The following is a 22,893-nucleotide window of genomic DNA, read 5'->3' on the forward strand; positions in this document are numbered from 1 at the left end:
CTTGCCAAGGTGCCCTATTTAGGCCCAGGAAGTGTCTGTGCAGTGAAACAAGCTCCCCTGCAAGCTATAGCAACAGACCTGCCTCTTGGCCACTCCCAACGTTGGCTTGGAACTCAGCTTCTGCCTTGGAACTGCAACTCAGATTCCAACACTAGGACTCTGACACACCGGCTTTGAACCCTAACTTTGGTCCTGGGACTCTGACTCCAGCTACAGACCCTGGCTTTGCTCCTTGAAACTTCAACTGCTCTTAGGTTCTGACCCTAGTTCTGACCTCTGACTGAGGCCCCTGGACTCTGGCACTAGGCCTGACTGTCAAAGCCTCAGTCATGAAGTTTCACAGCAGTGCCATGATTTCAGTAGACACTGCCTTTCACATGAGGGCCAAGGTCAACATACAGCACTTTGATCAATTACCTGCAAATCTGGAATTTTCATGGTTCCAGTCCTCCTGAATTTGCTCACCATAGCTGTTATACCTGAAACTTAGGTCAGAAGCCAGAAGGTCACCTGACAAAAAGACAACCATATTATGTAGAGATAAAACATCATTTTAAAACCATTACATTCATAGCATTCTCTAGAAAGAAAAGTCAAAAGTGCTGGGAACTGCTGTCACCTGACCATGGTATCCCATCTATCAGGTGGGCTGCCTTTTCAAATGCATCTCTAGCTTGTGCCTGGGAAGCTTCTCTTGGTGGCTGAGATGGACCTGAAATTTTAAAAAGGAACCATCTATGAACTGGAGACGGTTGAAGCCCAAACTCCATGCAGCCCTACAGGCAGAAATCCATCCGCACCAGCACAACACACTTGTATCAGTGGAGCTACCCCTACTATATATACTTATTTATTTTCAATGTATTAAATTTCCCCTTTAACAAGTTCACTGGGTATGTGTCACGTTTCTTAAACCCAGCTCCAAACATCCATTTTAACAACAGCAGCAAACACTCCTTCATTAAGCAGAATGTCTGGACCTCTTGGTCCCACCCCGCCCAGGGGCAAAGGCCTGGAGAACAGACTTATACCTCTGCCAAATCAACAGGGGAATCACATCCCATAGCGAAGGGAATATGTGCATTGGACCCGTTGTACAGCACGGTGTATGCTTAGTGCACTGTATGAATAATAAATACACACTGTACACGGAGTATTTCCCATGGCTTGGACACCCACCAGTTACATGTGAAGAGCTGTAGGTACCAGTGTCCTGCACGCTCATTTACAGGGCCCTATCAACAAGCTCCATCTGAGATAAGGAATTTGTCACGCTGGCTGCACTTTTCCTCTCACCTCCTTCTCTATGCACTCCCTATCCGTGGCCCCACAAAGTCCCGGGACCTCCTGGTCAACCTCCTCCTCGCCCTGGCTAAAAAGGCCATCTACACGACCAGGGAGAGGAGGTTGGCCGATGGAGATTCCGGTGACTGTGGGGCTTGTTTCCGATCCATGGTCCGCTCATGTATCCAGGTGGAGTTCCTCTGGGCGGCGTCCGCTGGCTCCCTTGACGCCTTCGAGGAGCAGTGGGCGCTATCCGGGGTTTTCTGCTCGGTGTCCCTGTCAGGTTCCCTTCTTATGACCCTTTGACCACACTCCTGTCCCTGTTTTTTTATTAGTTGTCCCCCGTAATCAGTGGGTTCTGTGGTCCTGTGGATCCTCCCCTTAGCCTGGGGGGAGATCCTTTAGCAGTGGGCGGGCTTCGCCCACCCACTTCCCAGACACCCAATAGATATAGTATATATAGAATACAGGTAACACTATAGTCTGAATTCATGTATTTTAATACAACATTAAATGGGACACAAAACAGACCCAGCCCTTGTAGTGCCTGAAATGGTGGAGCACAAGAGGATTGACTAATGGAGCATCAGAGGGGAAGTCTGTCCCAGTATTTGTATCCAACAAAGCATTTAGCATGGCTTAGTGGGAACCCTGGAATTCCCCAATGGCAGCTGTCCTATCAAAAGGGCCCTCACATATAACTGAAAAGTACAATATCCCTTTTAGAAATGTGACAAGAGATTAAAATAAGCACCTTTTGCTATCCAATGCCATAATCTATCTCCTTAAGGCTCTTTGTTTCATTTTCCTAATAATTATTACAACACATTTCTATATTTAATGCTATTCCAGAGGAAAAGGAAATGTTAAGATTCTGTCTAGTAGAAAGGCAGTGTTGCTTGAAAAAGCACCATTTTGCTTTCAAATGGCTGTTTAGTGTCTGGAATACATGTCACAGACCGAGCAAGTGTTTGATATTGTCTGAGTGGAATATACTGTAAATCTTGATTGGAAACATCATGCTGAGAAAGTATAAAAGCCTAAGGCCTTGTCTACTCATGAACTTGCACCACTTTAACTTAATGTGTTTTTTAAACCAGTGCAGGTTTTTATATAGACGCTCTTATTTGGTTTAAAAGTGTCTATTTCAATTGAGCTTAATCCACTTTTTCTAAATCAAAACAAACTAGCCCCAATCTGAAGTGAGAGTGGCTATTCATATACTTGCATAGGTTTTAGATAAATTTAAAATCACACCTGTAGTTAAACCAGTGCAATTTTGTGTGTCCCCAGAGCCTAGATCCAATGTCACATCAGATAATAGGCTTTACCTGTACTCTGGTCTTGCAAAAGCATTTGCTCATGTGGAAGGCTTGGTGTGGAGTCCTCGGCCAGCATGTTGGTCTCTGCTTGTAATTCTGATTGACTGCCGTGTCCCTCAGAACCACTCTCCTTTTCTTCAGGGGGTTCTTTCCCAAGATCTGCAGTTTCCTCTTTATTCTCTGGTATTAGAGCAGTGACTTTCTCTAATTCAGCTTCCGCTTCTGAGATTATGCCTTCTGCTTCAGGCATTAGTCTTGGAACTGCCACATTCGGCTCTGCAATCAAATCATGCTCTTCCTGATGGACTTGTGCTTCTGAACCAAGTTCCTTCTCCAAGATTATATTCTCTTTTTCAGAGTTTGGGGCTAGAATGAGTTCACTCGGCTCTGTAGCCACATTGTGATCTTCCTGGCTGACCCGTTCTTTAGAGCCATGTTCTTTATCTATGTTTACGTTCTCTTGCTCGGGAGCTGCTACTAGAATAGGTTCATTCTGGCTCTCTGGATCTGCAGTATCAATCTGATTCTCTGTGTCCATGTCCTCAGAGGAAGTAGTTTCCTTATTAAGGACTGCAGATCCCTTTCTACTGTCAGATTTGGAGGCCTCTTGACTCTCGTTAACATCACTTGCTTCCGTTTCCAGGAGGGTGTTTGGTGCTTCAGGGTGTAGTGATGAGTCAGTTTCTTCCATCTCTGTATTTACATAGGGTTCTTTCTGGCTGACCTGTCCTTCCGGATCAGGTTTTTCCTCTGAGACTGGATTCTCTTCTCCAGGGGTTGATGCTGAAACAGTCTCATACAACTCAGCAGCGAAACCTTCTCCCTCTTCATTCACCTGAACTTCAGAACCAGGTTCTGTAGGTGAGACTATATGCTCTTCTCCGAGGGCAATTACTGGAACAATCTCACTAAGCTCGCCAATTAAACGAGGTTCCTCCTTACTGATCTCGTCTGTCCCAGATTCACTCATGGCCTTTTGTTCAAGAGCAACTGCTTGGTCTTGCTCTGCCTCTGGCCCTCCTGGTTCATCTATCAAGATGCAAGTTTCATATGCAGCTTGACCATTAGCAACTAGCATGTTAGAGGATAGACTCCTTCCCTCAGAAACTTCTGTTTGAGACAAGGCAAATATTTGGCTGGATTCCGCAGAAGCTATCCGTCCATCATCAAAGTCTCCCCAGAACTCAGTAAGATCTATCTCTTGCAATTCAATTATTGGCCCTAATATAGAAAAGTGGTTGTTTAGTTGATAGTTTGCATTGATTTAATGATTGCTAACTGGAGGTGAAGTAGAATGTAAAAGAGTGAGAAAATGGAGAAAAGTACTTCCTAGTGAACATAGAATTCCCTGAATGTACTGTACTACCAGTGCATACAAACTCAGAAACCCAAAGCTTAGCTTTGGAGATGGGGCTTTTGCAAATTGGGCAGTTTCTTTACTTCTAGAAGAATTTTTCTTGTTATGAATCTTTAAATATGTTCTAACTACCCATTGTACTTACATTGTCTTGGATTACAGAATCTCCTCCTAGCAATCACTGGGCTGTTGTCATAGAAGTCTTCCAGTAAGGCCAGTGTCCTCTGCTTGTCCAAGAGGCCAGCCTAGACATAACACTTATAGTCAATGGTTAAAGATAGTTTCTTTAGTTCTCATTTTTCACATCAAATCTTACCAGAGAAGCATCTTGTGTGATCTGTAAAAGCTGAGTGCTACCTCTGTGTGAAATGTAGTCCTCGGCAGTGGGCCAGAACAAGACCTATGGCCCAGATCCTCAGAAGTATTTAGGCACCTAACTCTCACTGATTTCAATGGAAGTCAGTTGACTATCTATCTTTGAGGACCCAGGCCTATGTGTCGTAAATCCCACTTGTACCCTCAAGGTGAAATCCTGGTTCCACCAAAGTCAATTTGATTTTGCTGGAGCCAGGATTTCATCCACAGGGCTTAAATGGGACATACAGGGCATATGTTTTCTTATATGCACATGCTATCGGATATTCATATTCCCACAAAACAGGGCTGGCTAATTTTATGACTGATAATAGCACAAGTTCTACATGTGAAGATGAAAGTAATTCCATCTTATGCTTCAAGGTCAGGATTGCCTGGAGGGGGGTCACAGAGAAATTTTCTCCTCTAAATACAGCATTGTGCAACAGTAGTGGCTACTTGCATTATGGGTGGTTCGGTTTTGCCCCCTCCGTCACCTCCTTTAAGCCATCAGGTATTGGCACTACCAGAGCAAAGAGCTACACAAGGGAATGAGCTGGTGTGGGAGGCCCCTACATTCCTTTTCAAAGGCGCACATGTTCTTGATAATGTCATGATAGATATAAGCAGTTCTGATGCTCTTATCAAGCAGAAGAGCAGTTTCCTGGTGGGTTTCTGGCACAGTGACTAGCATTCATATCACCCCCTGTGGTTCTGTGTATGTGTGCATATTTTTTAAGCGTGTTAGAAAGGCTGCTCCTACTCTTAAGAACTGCTGCTTGTCTTGAACAGGCTTGGAACTCTCACTCTGGCCTTGCAGAGACACATCCTGGAAGTAATGATTGACCTCTGAGAGCCAGGGAGAAGCAGACCTCAGTGCTCTGGGACATGCAGGGTGACGTTAACATCCTTACTGCTCAGAGACAGGGGATAGCAAAGGCAGGAAAAAGATGAGGCAATTGGTAATTTCCAATTAGGAAATTGTGATTTAAAAAAAGTAAAGCAACCCCAAAGAATTGGAGCTCTTCCATTTTAATAATGAGTTAATGTTGTCATTATTTAACGGTTCTCACCTTCATAATCTCCTTCCCATTAGTGTAATATAGTGTTTGTTCAGATCATAAATTACTTAAATCTACTATTTGTGGCAACCAGTTTCACATTTGAATTATAGATTTCCTTCCAAGGTTTTGCTCCCAGAGTAAAAATCGCCAAGTGTAAAATTCACTAAGATATTAATTCTGTGTCAATCTTTCCATGCCTTTAAACTGAAGAAATAAATGTTTGCTATTGTATTCTGGAAGTCAGCCCAAGATAGGTGATGGGTAGCCTCGGTGTTTGTAACCTAAAAGCAAAAGTGGTGAGATTCTGTGGCCTGCAGGAGTTCAGACTAGATGATCATAATGGTCCCTTCTGACCTTAAAGTCTATGAGTCAATGAGAGGGAATGAGAGGACTCAGAAATGAGCAGGAGCTGTCCATACTGGACTACCATCAGTAGCTCCCCAAAGGGTATGAAACTCAAAAAGAGTTGGATAATTGGAGATGCAGAAGAAAAAGGCTCCCAGGAGGAGGAGGTAATGCTGAAAATTTAGGAACCAAGTAAATTATATTCTTTATTACTTTAACACCTGTCATCCTGATGGATTCAAAGTACTTCACAAACTCTAAGCATACAGCAGCACTGAAATTCAGCCACCTCTAGGGTGGAGGGCACCACACTGTGCAACAGTGGGGAGGGAGAGATAAAATTGTGGCCAAGCAGACCTCAGCAAACCCCATCTATCAGCAAGGGTGACAAAAGTTCTTTAATAGCTATAAAGAGCAGACAGAACCTGTTGTTTTATTTCTCAGCCTCTTGTAACTCAGTTCCTGCCAGTCAGAAGCGCTGGGACGTCTAGCTGTATTTCAGCTGCATCCTATCTCTTAAATTTATCATATTAACAGTTTATTTTCAAGTCCCTTCCTCCTCTTGACAGTCGAGTACAGTCACCTTGTTTCCCAATAAAATATCACGCTTTTTATGTAGTTTGCTTTTATATTTAATATCCCAGATCTAATTCTGCACCTCCTTAACATCAACCCAAACACAAAACTGTCAGCGCCTATTTTTGAAGATATTACCCCATCACTGGTGGAATGCTTGGATATTCAACTGCGTATTCCCATTACACCCCCTTCTTTTCACTTTAAATTCTTTCACCTGTTGCCCATCACAATCACTTGAAAGTTTCTCTGACAGTTGTCAGCACTAATGCAAACTTTCATTTTCTCTAAAAAGTAATTACAATTAATGAAGTACTTTCTTTTAGAGAAAATGAAGATGATGTTTGTGGTTCCAGATGCTTTTTGCCAAGTAAATAAACTAAATTATGGGGACAAATACAAAGATGTTGACAACTGTTTGGTCTGACTGAGAATAAATGCTTTTTGATGCTATGAAAAACAGTAGAGGCACAAAATATTTAAGTATGGAAGGAAATTACTGGACATGGACTGGGGATGAATTTCCATTTTGCTTGGATGTAAACTCCTGGATTCATATGGCTTTATCAGACCACCATCAGGCTCACAGCTATCGTGGGAAAAGGACCCCTTACAATTCCATTTGCAGGTTTACAATAGTACAAGTTGAGAGAAAGGATGGGGAAGGGTTATACTAGGAAAGTCATGTCAATGCTACTCACAACCCAGTTATAATAGCATTATAACGGGCTCTTCAATTTCCTTGCAATAGAATTCTCTGTGAAAAACATGTGTTCTCAGTCTGGTGTGTGAATTTGGGGTGCTGACAGATTCCAGCCTGCTATCCCGGAACACGGAGTCCTTCAGTGATCTGCAGAGAAGGTTCAGTACACCATAAATAGCAGCAGGGCAGCTGTCCTCATACTGCCTCACAAAATATGCTTTTACCTGGCATAGTGGGACTACTCCTAGCAGGGAGAAGAATTCGTTCAGGCTTCCTGGCTCATTCAGCCCTTGGCCTGTCTGCTGGGATTGGCAACCAAGGGGCCAATTAGTGCCAACCACAGTGGTGTTTTCTTGTGGGAACTGGACTGAGACACCCTAATTCATTTCACCCAGCCACTGCATGGTGACAACCCTGACTTACTTCCAGCAAAGGCTCTATAACCCATTGCCAAATCCCCAAGCTGTACACGCCAGCATCTCTGATCAGTGAAAGATCCGCAGTTACTTTTGATTATTCTGCACTGTGTGTAGGAGATGTGTATACCGTGACAACCAAAATATCCTTGATGCTGCCCAGGACAGCATTGCCAGGATGACTGAGGGTAAGGAAATCTGTATTCTTTTTCTGTCTGGAGTGGAATCAGATAACTTGTCAGGTGTGTAGTACTTTGAAAAGTAATCTGTTACTGTAATCAGTTACTTTTGAAGATCCTGGGCAGAAAATGCTCAGCAAATTCATGCAGATACAGTTCCAATGTCAAATGGAAGTGTGCTAAACACCCCTAGGCACAGTGAAGCCATGAGCTTTACATCCAAAGTGTTCTGTCCTTGACGGGGATTAGAGCAGAGTTTTAGCTCTGTTCTGACATTGTTCTGGGGTGTGATTAAGAAGCTAGCCTAGCTATTCCAGGGGGTTCTTGCTGAGCTGACATCCTCACACATGTATATTTTTGAAATCATAATAATGATTGTGTGGATTCCTTGTAATCAGACTATAGCTTAAATACTTCTCTCCGTTTTGTATCCCTTTATGGCCCTAATTGTAAATAACTGAGACAGAGAACACCACTCGCCCCTGCAAAATGGGAATAATTACCTGCCACCAAACAAATGCAAATTAGGAAATGGAAAGAACTAGCTTGCTGTGCTTCACAAAATAACTACCACAGGTGATTGATCACACTCAAAAAGTCAGAGTCTTCATGGATTAGCTTACCCCTCTGATCTCCACCATGGGTACAGTATAGCACAGACTGACTATAGCCCTAGGAAGGCAACCATGTCAGATCCAAGAGAAGTGCAATAATTATACTGTTTTTAAACTAAAGGTGGTGAGCAGGTTTGCCTAAGCTGATTTCAAGAGCAGCCATGTTTTTACTGTGATTATTTTTCTCCACCCAAAGACTGGTGTTCATGCGGGTAGCTGTCCTCTCTTCTCATTTGATTCTCGCATTAATGATTCTTTTCTGAGATGGCATTGTTATCAGAGGCAGAGAGATGGGGATTACTAAACTACAATGTAAAATGTGTGATATCGTCCCTTCTCACACTTCTCTGTGCTTGTATGTGCAGTATTCCGTGAAACTCACCCTGCAAAGAATGAGAGGAGAGGGGACTCCTTGAAAATGCAGAGAAATAAGACTGTCTGTGTTCTCCTCTGTCTAAGAAGATACTTTTTTGATCTTCCTGATGAGGATTAGGAATTTAAATATCTTCTGGTTGAGATGAAGACACATCGCTTTTCTGACCCCTGAACAGAGATAAAGGCTTGCCTCTCATTGTCTGAAACAGTGTAGTTGTAGCCATGTCAGTCCCAGGATATTCGAGAGACATGGTGGGGGAGGTAATATCTTTCAACAGTGTCACGGAGTGTGGGGGAGTCCGGTCCTGCACCCCTCTTCCTGGGACCCACAGTGACTCTCAGCCAGCCAGTAAAACAGAAGGTTTATAGGACAACAGGAACACAGGTTACAGCAGAGCTTGCAGGCACAGTCAGGACCCCTCCACCGAGTCCTTCTGGGCTTTCAGGGGCTTGGATCCTAGCTAGGATACCCTGAATTCCGCCCACACAGCCCCAAGCCCAAACTCAAACTGCTTCCCTCCTGCCACTCCCTTCCTTTGTCCTCCTTCCCGGGCAAAGGTGTTGACCTTTCCCCTCCCTTACCTAGCTCAGGTTACAGGCCCTGGCATCGTCCATCCCCTAAAGTCCTCCCCTGCTCTCCCACTCCCCACACAGACAGTCCCTACTGCATCACAAACAGAAGTTGCTCCAATAAAAGATATTACCTCACCCACCTTCTCTCTCTAATTCTCTAAACTTGTTGCTGCTAAAATGTGCTCTTTAATGCTATTCTTTTAGAGATAATGGCCTAATTAGAATTATATTATAGAGCAGTTAATTCATTCTGGGTAGACTTGCAATGAACATCAGCAGAGGGGTGATGAATGGAATACACAACACAGGTAAGAGGAGTAAATGCAAGATTATGGAGACAGGATGTTGACTGTTTTTATGTCTATGGGTATGTTTGCACATCAATAAAAAACCAGCTGCCTCAGACCCCAGGTCAATTGACTTGTGAAGGGGGTGAGTCTCAGTGCCCAGGTTTCAGACCAAGCATCAACACAATTTTTAGTCCCAGAGCCCAAATCCTGCAAGCCTGAGTCAACAGATCCAGGCTCTGAGACTCAATGCTGCAGGTCTTTCATTGCAGGGTAGATATGCCCTCTATAACAAGTATCAACCCATTTCGCTTTGCAACAACTGCTGTCTTCCAAAATAAGTGAATTATTACCAAGAGCTTGGAGCCACTGACTAGGAATGAAAAAAAAGCAATTACATGAATGAGAGATACCGGATCAGAAACATGCCACTGTCAAATATGTGGTGAGGGTTTCTTTTCCTACCTTTCCGTGGTCACAGTCCAGGAAGAGGTCAGTAAACATCTGTCGCCGGATGTCATGTCTTATTATGTCTCGAAAGTCATCAGCACACTGGCAGAGGTGCTTCAGAAATTCCTGGAACATGTCACTTGTAAAGGTTTTGATGTAAGAATGGACATACTGTGGAAGAAAAGAAGAGGTAGAAATGTTTAATTTCTTTTCCAATATTCCCTTTTTGTATATACTTTTTAAATTGTACTGCATATGGGGGACAGAGGCTGGGATACCTACTTGAAATCAAAACCAGTTTAACACCGTATCTGCAGTTTAAGTACACTATCCACAAGAGTAATGCCAGATTTGGGGCATGGATGCTACAACTGTCCATTTCAGTCAGTATTGGGGCTCCACTGTGCTAGGCAGTGAACAAATGCTTATTAAACAAGTCTGTCTCATTCCTGATCCAAAAGGTCACTTAGCTACGCTCACTGGCTCAGACGCATTGGGTCAGAGTCATCCTTTATGTAATTCCATAGACTTAGACTCTCCAGTGATGAGTTTGACTCTGTATGTTCTTTCTATAGCATTTGGTATTCTTGACATTACTCCGGAGGTGGCATCTTGAGCAAGTGGCTTTTGCAGGACCTGCAGTGATTCAACTCTTTAATGCCACAAACATACTGCTGTCCAAGTCTTCAGAGCTGATGAGAATCATTCTGGATACCAATTGAAAAAAAAAAACCAAGCACCACCACTTGAAAATGACCCTGCTGTCAGCTAAGTCCTCTGACACTGGAAATAGTACTGAAACCTAGATTTATCTTAAGCCCTAGTCTTGGAGACACTTTAACACTCTGGATTTATAGCCATGTGGGTTTCATGAGCAAAAGCAATACTGTTCCAAAAATGTGGTCTACATAAATAATACTGGCTGTCAGAATAAACCAGAGTCTCAAAGTGTGGGCTGAATTATTGCAGCAGGTTACTGGAGTCGGCCACAGTGATGGGGAAACTACAAATGTTGCAGGGAATTTGTGAAATGTGGAGGTGTTTCGCATTAATCGCTTTCTTAGGGGATGAGAACTAGGAACTCGCATTCATGATCTTAGTAGACCCTTATTAATATTATTATCATCCTCAGTGATACAGCATTTTATGTTTGCTGAAAATGCTGTACAGGTAGGTTACTGCTAATTAACTGATATTATTTGTTACTATACTGGCTGGTTTAAAAATACATTGAAGCAACTGAGGAAGGGGCAGAGAACAGGGAGCCAATGGAGGAGGATCTATGCAGCAATGTGAGAGAGCTCTGTGTTTCACCAGAGAGAGAAGTTATCGAGGTGGGTTGGAGGAGGGAGCAGTGGACCTGTAATTACACTGATCCACTGGCTCTATCCCCTGTGGACTAGGGGTGCATCCGCAATGGGGCTATTGCAACCCTCACGGCTTTGGGCTGATGGAATCCCCCTACTAGTCAGACTGTCCCCTAGGGGGAGGATTTGGTCCATTATTAGAAAGAGAGGCTGTGTTATGTAAATGTCAAAGGAGGTCCTGTGCTTTATCATTTTAATAGCCCTACTCTGATAGGTCTGCACCTGCTTGTTCATTTCACAGGTCACGGGGAGTCAGTGAAGCAGGTGAGATAGGGTGACCAGATGACTCAATTTTATAGGGACAGTCCAGATTTTGGGGTCTTTTTCTTTTATAGGCTCCTATTACCCCTCAACCCCTGTCCCAGTTTTTCACACTTGCTGTCTGGTCACCCTCAGGTGAGACAAGCGGAGGGGAAAAGGTACAGGATCTTCTTTCTGAATCTCACTCTGATCTCAGCTACACAACACTACTCCAGTACAATTCCACTGACTTCCGTGGAGATGCTCCTGATTTACACGGACGTGAGATCATAACCAAATCTTATGGGGGAATTGGGGAGCATGTCCTAGAATTCAATTCACAGAGCATGGTGGTAAATTATGCATTTTGGGAAAAGGAAGTCAGGTCATGTTGAACTATCCATGAAGGGCTGAGTCCTGTCTGGTGCTAAGCATCCTTAACTCCCACTGACTTCTCTAAAGTTGGGTACCTAAAAATTAAGACACCCATAATTAGAATTCACTTTTGAAAATTTGGCCCTTAAAATCTCTGTGCCTCAATTTCCTCACCTTAGAATGAGGGAAAAAATGCTTATTTCAAAGGGAAATGTGGCTTAATTAATGTTTATAAATTTTGAGATAGGTGATATAGAAGACAAAAGTCGTGTTATTATAGACATAAATAAAATTTACTTTGAACAAAATATTTGCCTAAAATTTTTAAATATATTTTAAAAGTTTCCTTCTTGTTTAGGAGTGATGGTGAAGGCATGGAAGGGATAATAGTCACTAAAAGAAGCCGTAGAGAAAATAAGAAGAGAGAGCCAACAAAAAAAGTACTGTGAGTTCACGCCTACGACAAGTGCAACTCTTGAATGCAAATGGGAGACTCATGAACAAGAGGAAGGTGAGATTACATTTCCAAGAGTGCTGGGAGATAGGAACATGAAAGCCTCTGGGATTCTTTCCGCTACAGAGTCCTTATCTCTTTCTCTCCCCTATCATGAAGTGAAAGGACACATTTCATTCCTGACCTGTGAGTCATTCTTCTCATAACACACCTTCCCAGGGGGCACTCATGGTTGCTAAATGCACTTTCTCACTCTCAGAGCTATTAATGGGTGGTGATAAGGCATCCTCTCCTTTGGGTGCCCGCTAAATATCACCACGAGTCAAAGCCCATTTTAATGCTTAATTTCTCTGCCTTTTTAAGTTAGTGGTTCATTGGGACAGTGCTCGTCCAGTCTGTGTCACCTTAGGCCATGTCTGCACTTACTCGGGATCAGTGCTGCTGCGATCGATGCAGCAGAGGTCAATGTAGTGGGTCTAGTGAAGACCCGCTAAATTGACGGCTGAGCGCTCTCCGGTCCACTCCGATACCACCTGAATGAGAGGAGTAAGGTAAGTTGATGGGAGAGTGTCTCCCGTCAATGCAGTGTGGTATAGACACCACAGTAAGTCAGCCTAAGCTATGTCGACTACAGCTATGTTATTCACGTAGCTGGAGTAGCATAACTTAGGTCAGCTTACCCCAGTAGTGTAGACCAGGCCTCAGACTAGTCAACATTAATGAGTTAGGGCCAATCTACACTAGAAGCGCTACACTGGCACAGCTGTGCCACTGAAGCATATCTGGTGCAGACCGTCTATGCTGACAGGAGAGAGTTGTCCTATTGGCATAATAAATCCACCTCTGCGAGAAGCGGTAGCTATCCACACCAGTGCTTAGGACGGGGTAATTTATGTTGCTCAGGGGGTGACTTATTCACACCCCTGAGCGACATAAGTTATACCAAAGTAAGTGGTAGTGTAGACCTGACCTAGTGTTTGTAAAGCACTCTGACAATGTAAAGTGCTATACAAGCGATAAACACAATTGTTGTTTATTTATTACTAATAAAGCAGTTTCCACTTCCATCATCTGTCTCTCTCTACTTTAGGCTGGTAGTAAATACCACTAAAGACAATGGGTCAGATTCGGCCCATTGATGTGTGTCTGTGGCTGCTATTAACCTCAGTGGAATCTGATGAAGCCACATGTAGATCTGAGAGCAGAATCTAGCCCTAAGGACCTCATTCAGAGCCCATTGAAGTAAATGGGAGTCTTACCTTTGACTTCAGAAAGCTTAGGATCAGGCCCTAAAAGTGATGAAGGCCCTCCATTTCATAATGTAGGCCCACGATTTAACCTGTCTTATACATTGTGGGAGGGTGGGTCTTTGGGCTCTAAATACTTTTAAAATAAAAGAATCCTCCACTCTGTTCCTGAGGACACAATAATACAATGAACAAGAGCGACCTTTTTTACAGACTCAGAAACACCAATGTGTGAGGTCCCACCACTGACTCTGTAACAGCCATTAAGTAACCCAGAGCTGCCCTGAGTTCAAAAAAGAAAACATAAAAAGAGCCATTTAATTTTCAGCTCCATTAACAATCAATACTTTCCAAATGTGAAAAGGCCCACATCAGTCTGGGGCCAGATCTTTCTCTTCAGTCTTCCAGAAGGATGATGAAAATGAATAATAAAAATAAACTTAAGATGAATATGGAGAGTGGGGAGGAGGAAATATCCTGACAGCGAGGTCTGTTCAGACTGTGGGATAGTCTCCCAAGGGAATTGGTGAAAGCCACATCACTTTAATCGTATAAAACTGGACTGGAAAATATACTGCAGAAACAATCTTCCAGTGGCTGGAAATAAGATTAGCTAAGCTGACATTGTAGGTCCTTTACATTTCTGATTTCTATTACTGTATGCCTCAATTGTAAGTTAAAACAAATATTACGCACAGTGCTATTTAAAGCATTCTTCTGGACTGAATGTAATAGAAATTTATACAGAACTCATTCATGTATTGCAGAGATTACAGATTGACACACTTTTTTTTAGTGACAAAAGGGATTCTCTGAGATTCTGTTATCTGCAATAGTTTCCTTAATTAAATGCAGTTACATTGAGGTTACATTTTAAAATATATCATTTCATGCTGAAAAAAGAAATCCTCAACAAATTATCACAAAAATGCATCTCTATGCAAAATACTAAATATGTGACTCTCCTGGGAGTGCAGAAGGCAAAGAAATCACACACAGTCGTTTGGGATTAGTCTCTGCACAGCTGCTTTATGATCTGTTCTTAATTATTGTAACTGCACCTACTAGCACTGCTAAGTTAAGGGCCGTCATCATTTCTAGTCTAAATGTTCTTTTTCACAGTTTATAGCCCAAGCATAAAATCTAGCTCTACTGTAGGTGGTAGGTGGAACTTGACTGATAAAGTCTCAGCCCAGAGAGTTTTTCTAGTAAATTTAGCTTTAAATGATTTGGTTGTTTTTAAGTTAATGAAGGGAAACCTGATAGAATGAAATCCTTAACTACATTCCTTGACTTTGGTGAGTTAAAGTCACATATGTGATGTTTCTTAACTATAGTTTTTGGTGTTATTTTTCCTTTATTTACTTGTAACTTGTTCCCTAGAGTGAATTCTTTTCTATTTTGGTAGATCCTAGAAATCTGAGCACAGTGGGATGGGGACAGCTAGGCTAAGAGAGAGCACATATAATGGCAAGTCACCAAATTATTTTGCCCATAGAGCGCTGTCCCAAAGCAGGCCTAAATGAAGAATCGACCATCTGGGTTGATATTTTGTGATTCTATTGGTGCACTCGTTCAGCATTTATAATAATCATGCTCGGGTTTATGTAGCCCCTCTCATCTGAGCAAAATGAAGCCGTTTACCAACAATTTCTTAAGCCTCACAAGAAAGTCGTACTTATCCTCACTTTACCAATAGGTAATATGAGACACAGGTCTAAGGTACATTTTCAAAACTGACCCACAATTTTGGGTGTCAAATTTAAGACAAATTGACATTTTAGAAAGTATGGTCTTAAATGACATGACCAAGGCCACAACACAAACCACTTTTGTCTTCTATTCTCTAACCATTAGATGACAGCACTTCCTATATATTCTGTTCACAATGATTTATAGGAACGGCTCAGGCAGATTAACAGCACCATTAGTAGCAGAGTTAATGTGGATGCACTGGAGTCTACGGTAATCCCCTTCACACACCTTACTTTAAATTTATGCCATGGGGCAGTGACCCAGGCATACAATCAACCAATGTCTTGAGAGACTTTTGGTTGACTGAAGACATATTTAATTCTGATACACAAGGGCACTGGGGAAATAAGAACTCAAATCATAACCATACATTTATATCCTGATTTTTAAAGTCTTAGTAGCATTTTCTTAAGATTACTTAAATCTTCTTTTGTCTTCCACCTTCCTTTGGGAGTTGTAGGAATAGAACAAGTTTACAAAGACTTACTGGGACTGGAAAACTAGTCATTTATATGACTGTTACCAGAGCAGGTAGTGGTCACAAAAAACGGACATGCTGGCAGATGGAGCAAGAAGGATAGCTGTAGTTATATGGTTGTTTCTTTCATTTGTTACAGCTTTGTCACTGAACCCTTGTGTCCAATGGACAGCATGCCGGAAACTCCTCTGCAACAGGAGTTTTTTGTGTAAGTTCCCTGCAAAAGCTACCGAACACTTCCCTTATGTTCTGTACGCTCCCTGGTGTGGATTTTAAACCAAAGCCACATGGTGGCAAAATATACTCTATGGGCAAAAACAGTAATGCTGTTCATCCCTGATTAGCCTTCTGTTGTATTGTACTTTGGTTAACAGAATTCCCAAAGGAATAATAGCACTATGGGAACCATACTAATTACATTAGAATGCTAGTTACATTGAGAGACCATCTCCTGTGTGCTGTTGATGAAAAATCTGAATTCATGAGTGATTTGAAACACAGCTCCTTGCAGTATGGCAGAGATGGTGTCTTCACACACGCTAAGGAGGGCACCAGGGAGATGTTTTAACAACATGGCTTTTAAAATATCCCTGATAATTAATCCATAGAGGTGCACAGACAGTGACTCTGGAGGAAGCTAAACATTCCACCTATTGGAGTGATGGGGGGATCTGCAAAATGAGGATGGGTATGTGGATGTGAGCAGATAATCATGGTGACCTGGGAACATGGAGTGACCCAACATTCCCAGAGTCACAGCCTGGGGCTAGGGAGAAGGGGAAGGCCTCTCCTCTTCTATTGTCAGCACCCACCAGGGGAGGAAACACTCCTAAAAGGCATCAACAACAGGAACAGAATTCTGACTCAGGCGCAGTTATTTAGCTTCTCACCTCCCTAAACTCTTCCTGGTTCACTCTTTTCCCCATTGTATCTATGGTTTCCAGCTTCCTGTCGTAGATCTCTAATGGAGAAGGAGAGAAGTTTAGACAGAAAATAGGCAGATGAATTTCTGCAGAATTGTATTTCTACCTAGGGCTACTCTGGCCTGTGGCTGGGAATGGCAGGGAATTGAAACCCCTGTATATACCTTACGTGTTCAGCTCTGCTTCCAAATCAGTAGTGTACTGCCTGGCTATAGAAATACAGGCTGAGACTAATTCTTATATCTCTTTCTATTGCTGAGAAGCTGCAGTTCCCTTCTGAAAGGTAAGCAATATGGGCTGGTGCAGACAAGGATTTATGGCCAGATTAAAACATGACATAAATAGGTGTAAATCACAATGACTTCAATGGGAGTTACATCTGCTTATGCCTGGCTTGTGCTGTAATGAATGAGTGTAGTTCCTTTACATGTTGGGAACCAGTGGTCAGGTTCCTTGCAGCTGTGGCATGACTTTGGAATTACCAGCAAGGCCTGGAGCTTCTGTATTCTGAAAACAAGACTTTTATTCTAGCAGCAATATGGAGATATTCCTGTTGACTTTACAACCTTTGCAGCCACCTTTTAGCCAGTTTCTGGGCCACAGTAGTGCAGCTGAGAAGAAATGCCAAGGATTTGCGTGGGAAATCTTGAAAGAAGAAATGTTCTCTCTATTGGGATTATTATTCTGTTATTCTTACTTCTACAATATGGTGAGTGAAACATCAAGAATAATGAGAACACTCTCAGTGGAACTTATATATTTCTTGCTTCCTTAAGACATTCAGAAGTTATACATTATCTTTATGAACATATCAAACATGACATAATGCTCACTTAGTGTATTGGACTCTGTTAAATGAAATACACCGAGAAACAGAGCAGGGCTGTGAGTAAAATACTGCCAATAGTGCCTAGAATGCCTGTAGAGTAACCATCTGGTCAGGAACTCCCTTCTTCCTTAGAGTACCAGTATCCCCAACAGTGCCACAATAGCACCTGAGGATTGGGTTTGCCATTCAGACAGCGTGCTGCCAATGTAAGCTGAATACTCAGGGCAATGATTACTATCATAAAAAGGGGTTGGGCAAAGCCAAGCTGTGGAGAAAAGCTATTTCCAGCGGAGGACTGCAATGGGCTTTCAAGTGTCCTACATAGACTCACATCTTCCAGCAAAGACCAGTTTGTTGTTACTGATGATCATAATGCCTCTATTTATTTTAAAGCTCTGACAACAGTCCTTACACTGCCTCTTCAACATTTCTAGCCCTATCTATTCAATTATCATTATTTAATTATCTCAAGCGTAAGCCATAAAGAGGATGAGAATTATGCAAATCGGTTCAGTGCTTAGTGCTCTGGTATGTGGGCCTTGTCTCATTGTATGTCACTGTCCTTCCTTTCACTGGTTAGAGGAAATGCCCAGAGAAGATGAGCCTTGTCGTGCAATTCTCAGGCACATTTCAGGATTTGCCCTGGAAGGTAACAGCTCCGCCACGCTTTCATTTTTAAACCCCCGCCCCCCCCTCAAAAAAAACCAAAACAAAACATGCCAAGTATGGTCCTAGTATGAAAGGAGAGAGGGCTGGGGGATCTTCAGCTGAATTTCATGCACACATGGGGAGCAGGTTTGGCTAATGCTGGGGGGGGAGAGAAGAGGGACAAGCTACTTGCTGCTGTTAGAGTTTTATTACTTAGGAAGGGGCTCTGTGAGTCTGTTACTGGCAACTAGAGAGGCCCAGATCAACTTAGTCTAAAACGACTGGGCCAAATGCTGCACTCCTCCCCCATTTCCATGGGCATGGTGCAGGTCCAATTCATCTGGGGGGAGCTGCAGGACACAGAGCCCACGTCCACACTACAGGGTAAAATCGATGTTATTAAAATCGATTTTATAAAGCAGGCTTTATAAAATCGATTTTGCGCGTCCACACTAGGGCTACTTACATCGATGTTGAGCGTCCATGTTCCCTGGCGTCCATCTTTTCCCTGAGCGTTGCACTCTGGGTACCTATCCCACAGTTCCTGCACGGGTCCCTGCCCTTTGGAATTATGGGTTACTAGCCCAGTGCATGATGGGATCAAAGTCCCCGTCCTGGGTGGTTCTGGGTACAGCCCCCCCCCCCCCCTTCCTGTAAACGGCACACAGTCAGTTCGCGCTGTTTTTACTGGCTGCAGTGAGGGAAACGCCATTTTGCAGCAAGCATGGATCCAGGTCTGCTCTTGTCCTTGATCGCGAACGCTGTAAATAATTCACGCATTCTCGTTCTATCACTGCTGACCCATGATGCAGAAATGCAAGAGAGAATGCTTGAATGCGGGGACGACAGCGATGACGAACTGGAGAACGAGTTTTCTGACTCCCCGGGCGCCTGCACGTTGGAGCTCCTGACGGTTATGGGTGAGGTTCTACCCGTTCCGCGCCGCTTTTGGGCACGGGAAACAAGCACTGACTGGTGGGACCGCATAGTCCTGCAGGTGTGGGACGATTCGCAGTGGCTGCGGAACTTTCGCATGCGTAAGAGCACTTTCTTTGAACTTTGTGACTCGCTTTCTCCTGTCCTGAAGCGGCATAATACCAGGATGAGACCAGCCCTCACAGTGGAAAAGCGAGTGGCAATAGCCATATGGAAGCTTGCAACGCCAGACAGCTACCGGTCAGTCGGGAATCAATTTGGAGTGGGCAAATCTACTGTGGGGGCTGCTGTGCTGGAAGTATCCAAAGCAATCATTAAGCTGCTGCTTCGAAAGGTTGTGACTCTGGGAAACGTGCAGGCCATTGTGGATGGCTTTGCTGCAATGGGATTCCCTAACTGTGGGGGGGCCATAGATGGAACCCACATCCCTATTTTGGCACCGGAACACCAGGGTGCCCAGTACATTAACCGCAAGGGGTACTTTTCAATGGTTCTGCAAGCCCTGGTGGATCACAAGGGACGTTTCACCAACATCCACGTGGGATGGCCAGGAAGGGTTCACAACGCACGTGTCTTCAGGAGCACTACACTGTTTAAACGGCTGCAGCAAGGGACCTACTTCCCTGATCAGAGAATAACAGTTGGAGATGTCCAAATGCCTATAGTTATCCTTGGAGACCCAGCCTACCCCTTGATGCCCTGGCTAATGAAGCCATACACAGGCAGCCTTGACAGTGCTCAGGAGTTGTTTAATTACAGGCTGAGCAAGTGCAGAATGGTGGTAGAATGTGCATTTGGCAGGCTTAAGGCGAGATGGCGAACGCTTCTTACTCGCTCAGATCTTAGCCAAACCAATATCCCCTTTGTCATTGCTGCTTGCTGTGTGCTCCACAATCTCTGTGAGAGCAAGGGGGAGGCCTTTATAGCGGGGTGGGAGACTGAGGTAAACCACCTGGCCGCTGATTATGCGCAGCCGGACACCAGGGCAATTAGAAGATCTCACCAGGATGCTGTGCGCATCAGAGAAGCACTGAAAAGTAGCTTCCTCATGGGCCAGGGTACAGTTTGAATGCTGATTTTCCTTTCAATTGATTGCTGCCCTCCCCGTCTATGCGGTGTTGCTGCTGCAAGATACTTTGCCTGCAGCATTCCTCAATTGCTTGCTTAGGTTACTTGCGAGAGCTGTCCATTGGAAAACATATAATTCTGTATTTCCCAATTATTACCTACCTCCACCATTAGCTGCTTCCGTCTGCTGCTAGGCACAGTACCTGCAACCTTCCTTAACTGCTTTTTTATTGAAAATAAAGTTACTACTATTTGTTACAAGAATTGTGTTCTTTATTTAAAATAAGACCCTTTCATCAATCAAGCATCATGCTTGTTGTTACAATACTGTGCATGAAATTTCATAACTCAGCGTTCTATGGGGGACGGAGCGAGGGAGGTTTGGAGGAAGGGGGAGGGAGGTTTGAAAGAAGAAAGTGCATCAGAGAAGACAGAACAAGAATTCTCATGGACCAGGTTACGGTATGGCTGCTTTCTTTGTTTTCCCTTTATTACCCATATCCCCAATTGTCAAATCCTGATGCTGATAACTAGCTTCCGTGCAGCTTTCCAAAGCTGCTTGCTTTAGTTCATTACCAAACTACAGTCACACTGCCTTAATAGCATGACCTGAGAGTAAAAATAGGCAAAGGTGCCATGGGAGAAGTTTGGATCATTAGAGGAGGGAAAAAAACAGGACACAAAGGGCTTTTCAATCTAATGAAAGCCTTCTGGTTGGAGTGTCCGCAGCAGTGGAGGGGGCTGGTGCAGAGAGCCTTCCCCCACGCGTTCTTACACGCCTGGTTCTGGAAGGTGTGGGACAGGGTGAGTACTGAGGGAGGTTATACACGGGCTGTAGGGGCATTCTGAAACCACGGAGCTCTTGCAGCATATCGCGGAGGATGTCAGTCTGATCACGAAGAAGATCCAGAGTTGCTGCTCGCCAGCGCTGATCTTCCTGCCACCTGACATCATTTTTGGCATCCCTCCTGTCTTCGCGTTGGTCCCTCCTGTCTTCGCGTTGACTGGCAGCCTCCCTGTACTTTGCGACCAGTTGCTTCCAGTCTCCCTGCAGAGCTCTCTCTGTACGGGTTACTGCCATAATTTCGGTGAACATGTCCTCACGCGTCCTCCTTTTCCTCAGTCTTCTTATGATACCCCCCCCACGTAGATGAGAAGCGAGAGGGAGGCTGGAGAAATGTGCAGCTGTGTGTGGGGGGGTGGGGTTTGGAAAGAGTGATAAAAGAATCATAAGAGACACATTTCACACAACCATGCATACAGTCTTTCTCCTCACTGACCTGTGCCTGTTACCGAACCTTGAACATTTTACTTTACCACAAGGTCACCTTAGGATTCCTTCAATACTTATTGCTTGTGGCTGAGGACAGAGAGTTCTGCTCAGACGCAGGTCAGGGGAGCACACAGACCATGCCCGGAGAAAATGGTAAGTTAATAATGGCTAGTAATCCCTGTAGTAGATTGTACTGGTAATCAAGCTACTCTCCTTCCCTGCTTTGCTCTCGCGTTCCCCAAACAAGCAGGTCTACTTGCCTGCGGTTTGCTCGGTGGTTCGGGGAACGCGAGAGCAAACCGCGGCGAAGCTACTCTCCTTCCCCGGTTTGCTCTCGCGGTCCCCGAACAAGCAGGTCTCCTTGCCTGCGGTTTGCTCGGTGGTTCGGGGAACGGGAGAGCAAACCGCGGCGAAGCTACTCTCCTTCCCCGGTTTGCTCTCGCGGTCCCCGAACAAGCAGGTCTCCTTGCCTGCGGTTTGCTCGGTGGTTCGGGGAACGCGAGAGCAAACCGCGGCGAAGCTACTCTCCTTCCCCGGTTTGCTCTCGCGTTCCCCCAACAAGCAGGATGAATCCGCCCTGTTACAATGGAGACTTTTCTAAAAACCACCTCATGGGTCACTGTTTTAGGAAAGGTTTTTAATCTACTTGGTCAGTGACTCTAAGTACACGTACTGATTTGAAGCACCCAGTAAAAAAGGCTTACATTAAACCAAAGCTTTTAGTAAAAAAAATTACACTCACCAGAGGACGGTCCCTCAGCTTCATTTTCTGGAGTACTGCCTTGAGATGGCTGGCAGGGAACCTCAGTAAGGGTGAGGAAAAGATCCTGGCTGTTTGGGGGGATAAAATGCTCTGTGCTCTCTGCTGGAGCCTCCTCCTCTTGGTCCTCATCATACTGATCATCGCCATCAAATAAATCTTCCGTAGTTGCAGGAATCACGACACCCACCTCTGAATCAACAGACAAGGGGGGGTTCGTCGTTGCGCTGTTCCCCAATATTGCGTTAAGCTCGTCGTAGAACCGGCATGTTTTGGGGGCAGAGCCTGACCTGCCCTTTGCTGCTTTGGTCTTCTGATACGCCTGTCTGAGCTCTTTCACTTTCACTCGGCACTGTAAGGAGTCCCTGGTATGTCCCCTCTCCCGCATGGCATTAGAAATTTTTTCAAAGGTTTTCTCATTTTGTCTGCTCGAGCGCAGTTCTGAAAGCACTGACTCTTCTCCCCATACAGCTATCAGATCGAGTAACTCCTGTGTGCTCCATGCTGGAGCTCTTTTCCTATTTTCAGGAGACTGCATTCTTCTCTCTGCTGCTGAGAGCTCCACGCTGTGCAAGCAGGAAATGGAATTTCAAACTTCCCGGGGCTTTTCCTGTTTACCTGGCCAGCAGAAGAGTACCTTT

At 44.2% G+C, this 22,893-nt stretch overlaps 1 protein-coding gene across 1 annotated transcript in view; it reads right to left on the reverse strand.

Annotated features, from left to right (window-relative positions):
• EFCAB5 (EF-hand calcium binding domain 5) overlaps positions 1–22,893 on the reverse strand; it is a 48,800-nt gene that overhangs the window by 23,921 nt on the left and 1,986 nt on the right. Inside the window, exons 3-7 of the mRNA XM_050929634.1 lie at positions 16,706–16,776; positions 9,915–10,070; positions 4,109–4,208; positions 2,616–3,827; positions 418–510 (exon numbers count right to left, since the gene is read on the reverse strand). Of these exons, the coding sequence (XP_050785591.1) occupies positions 418–510; positions 2,616–3,827; positions 4,109–4,208; positions 9,915–10,070; positions 16,706–16,776 (1,632 nt within the window). The remainder of the gene's footprint in view (positions 1–417; positions 511–2,615; positions 3,828–4,108; positions 4,209–9,914; positions 10,071–16,705; positions 16,777–22,893) is intronic.

The sequence above is a fragment of the Gopherus flavomarginatus genome, chromosome 19 (genome assembly GCF_025201925.1).
Source record: "Gopherus flavomarginatus isolate rGopFla2 chromosome 19, rGopFla2.mat.asm, whole genome shotgun sequence".
Taxonomy (NCBI): Eukaryota; Metazoa; Chordata; order Testudines; family Testudinidae; genus Gopherus; species Gopherus flavomarginatus.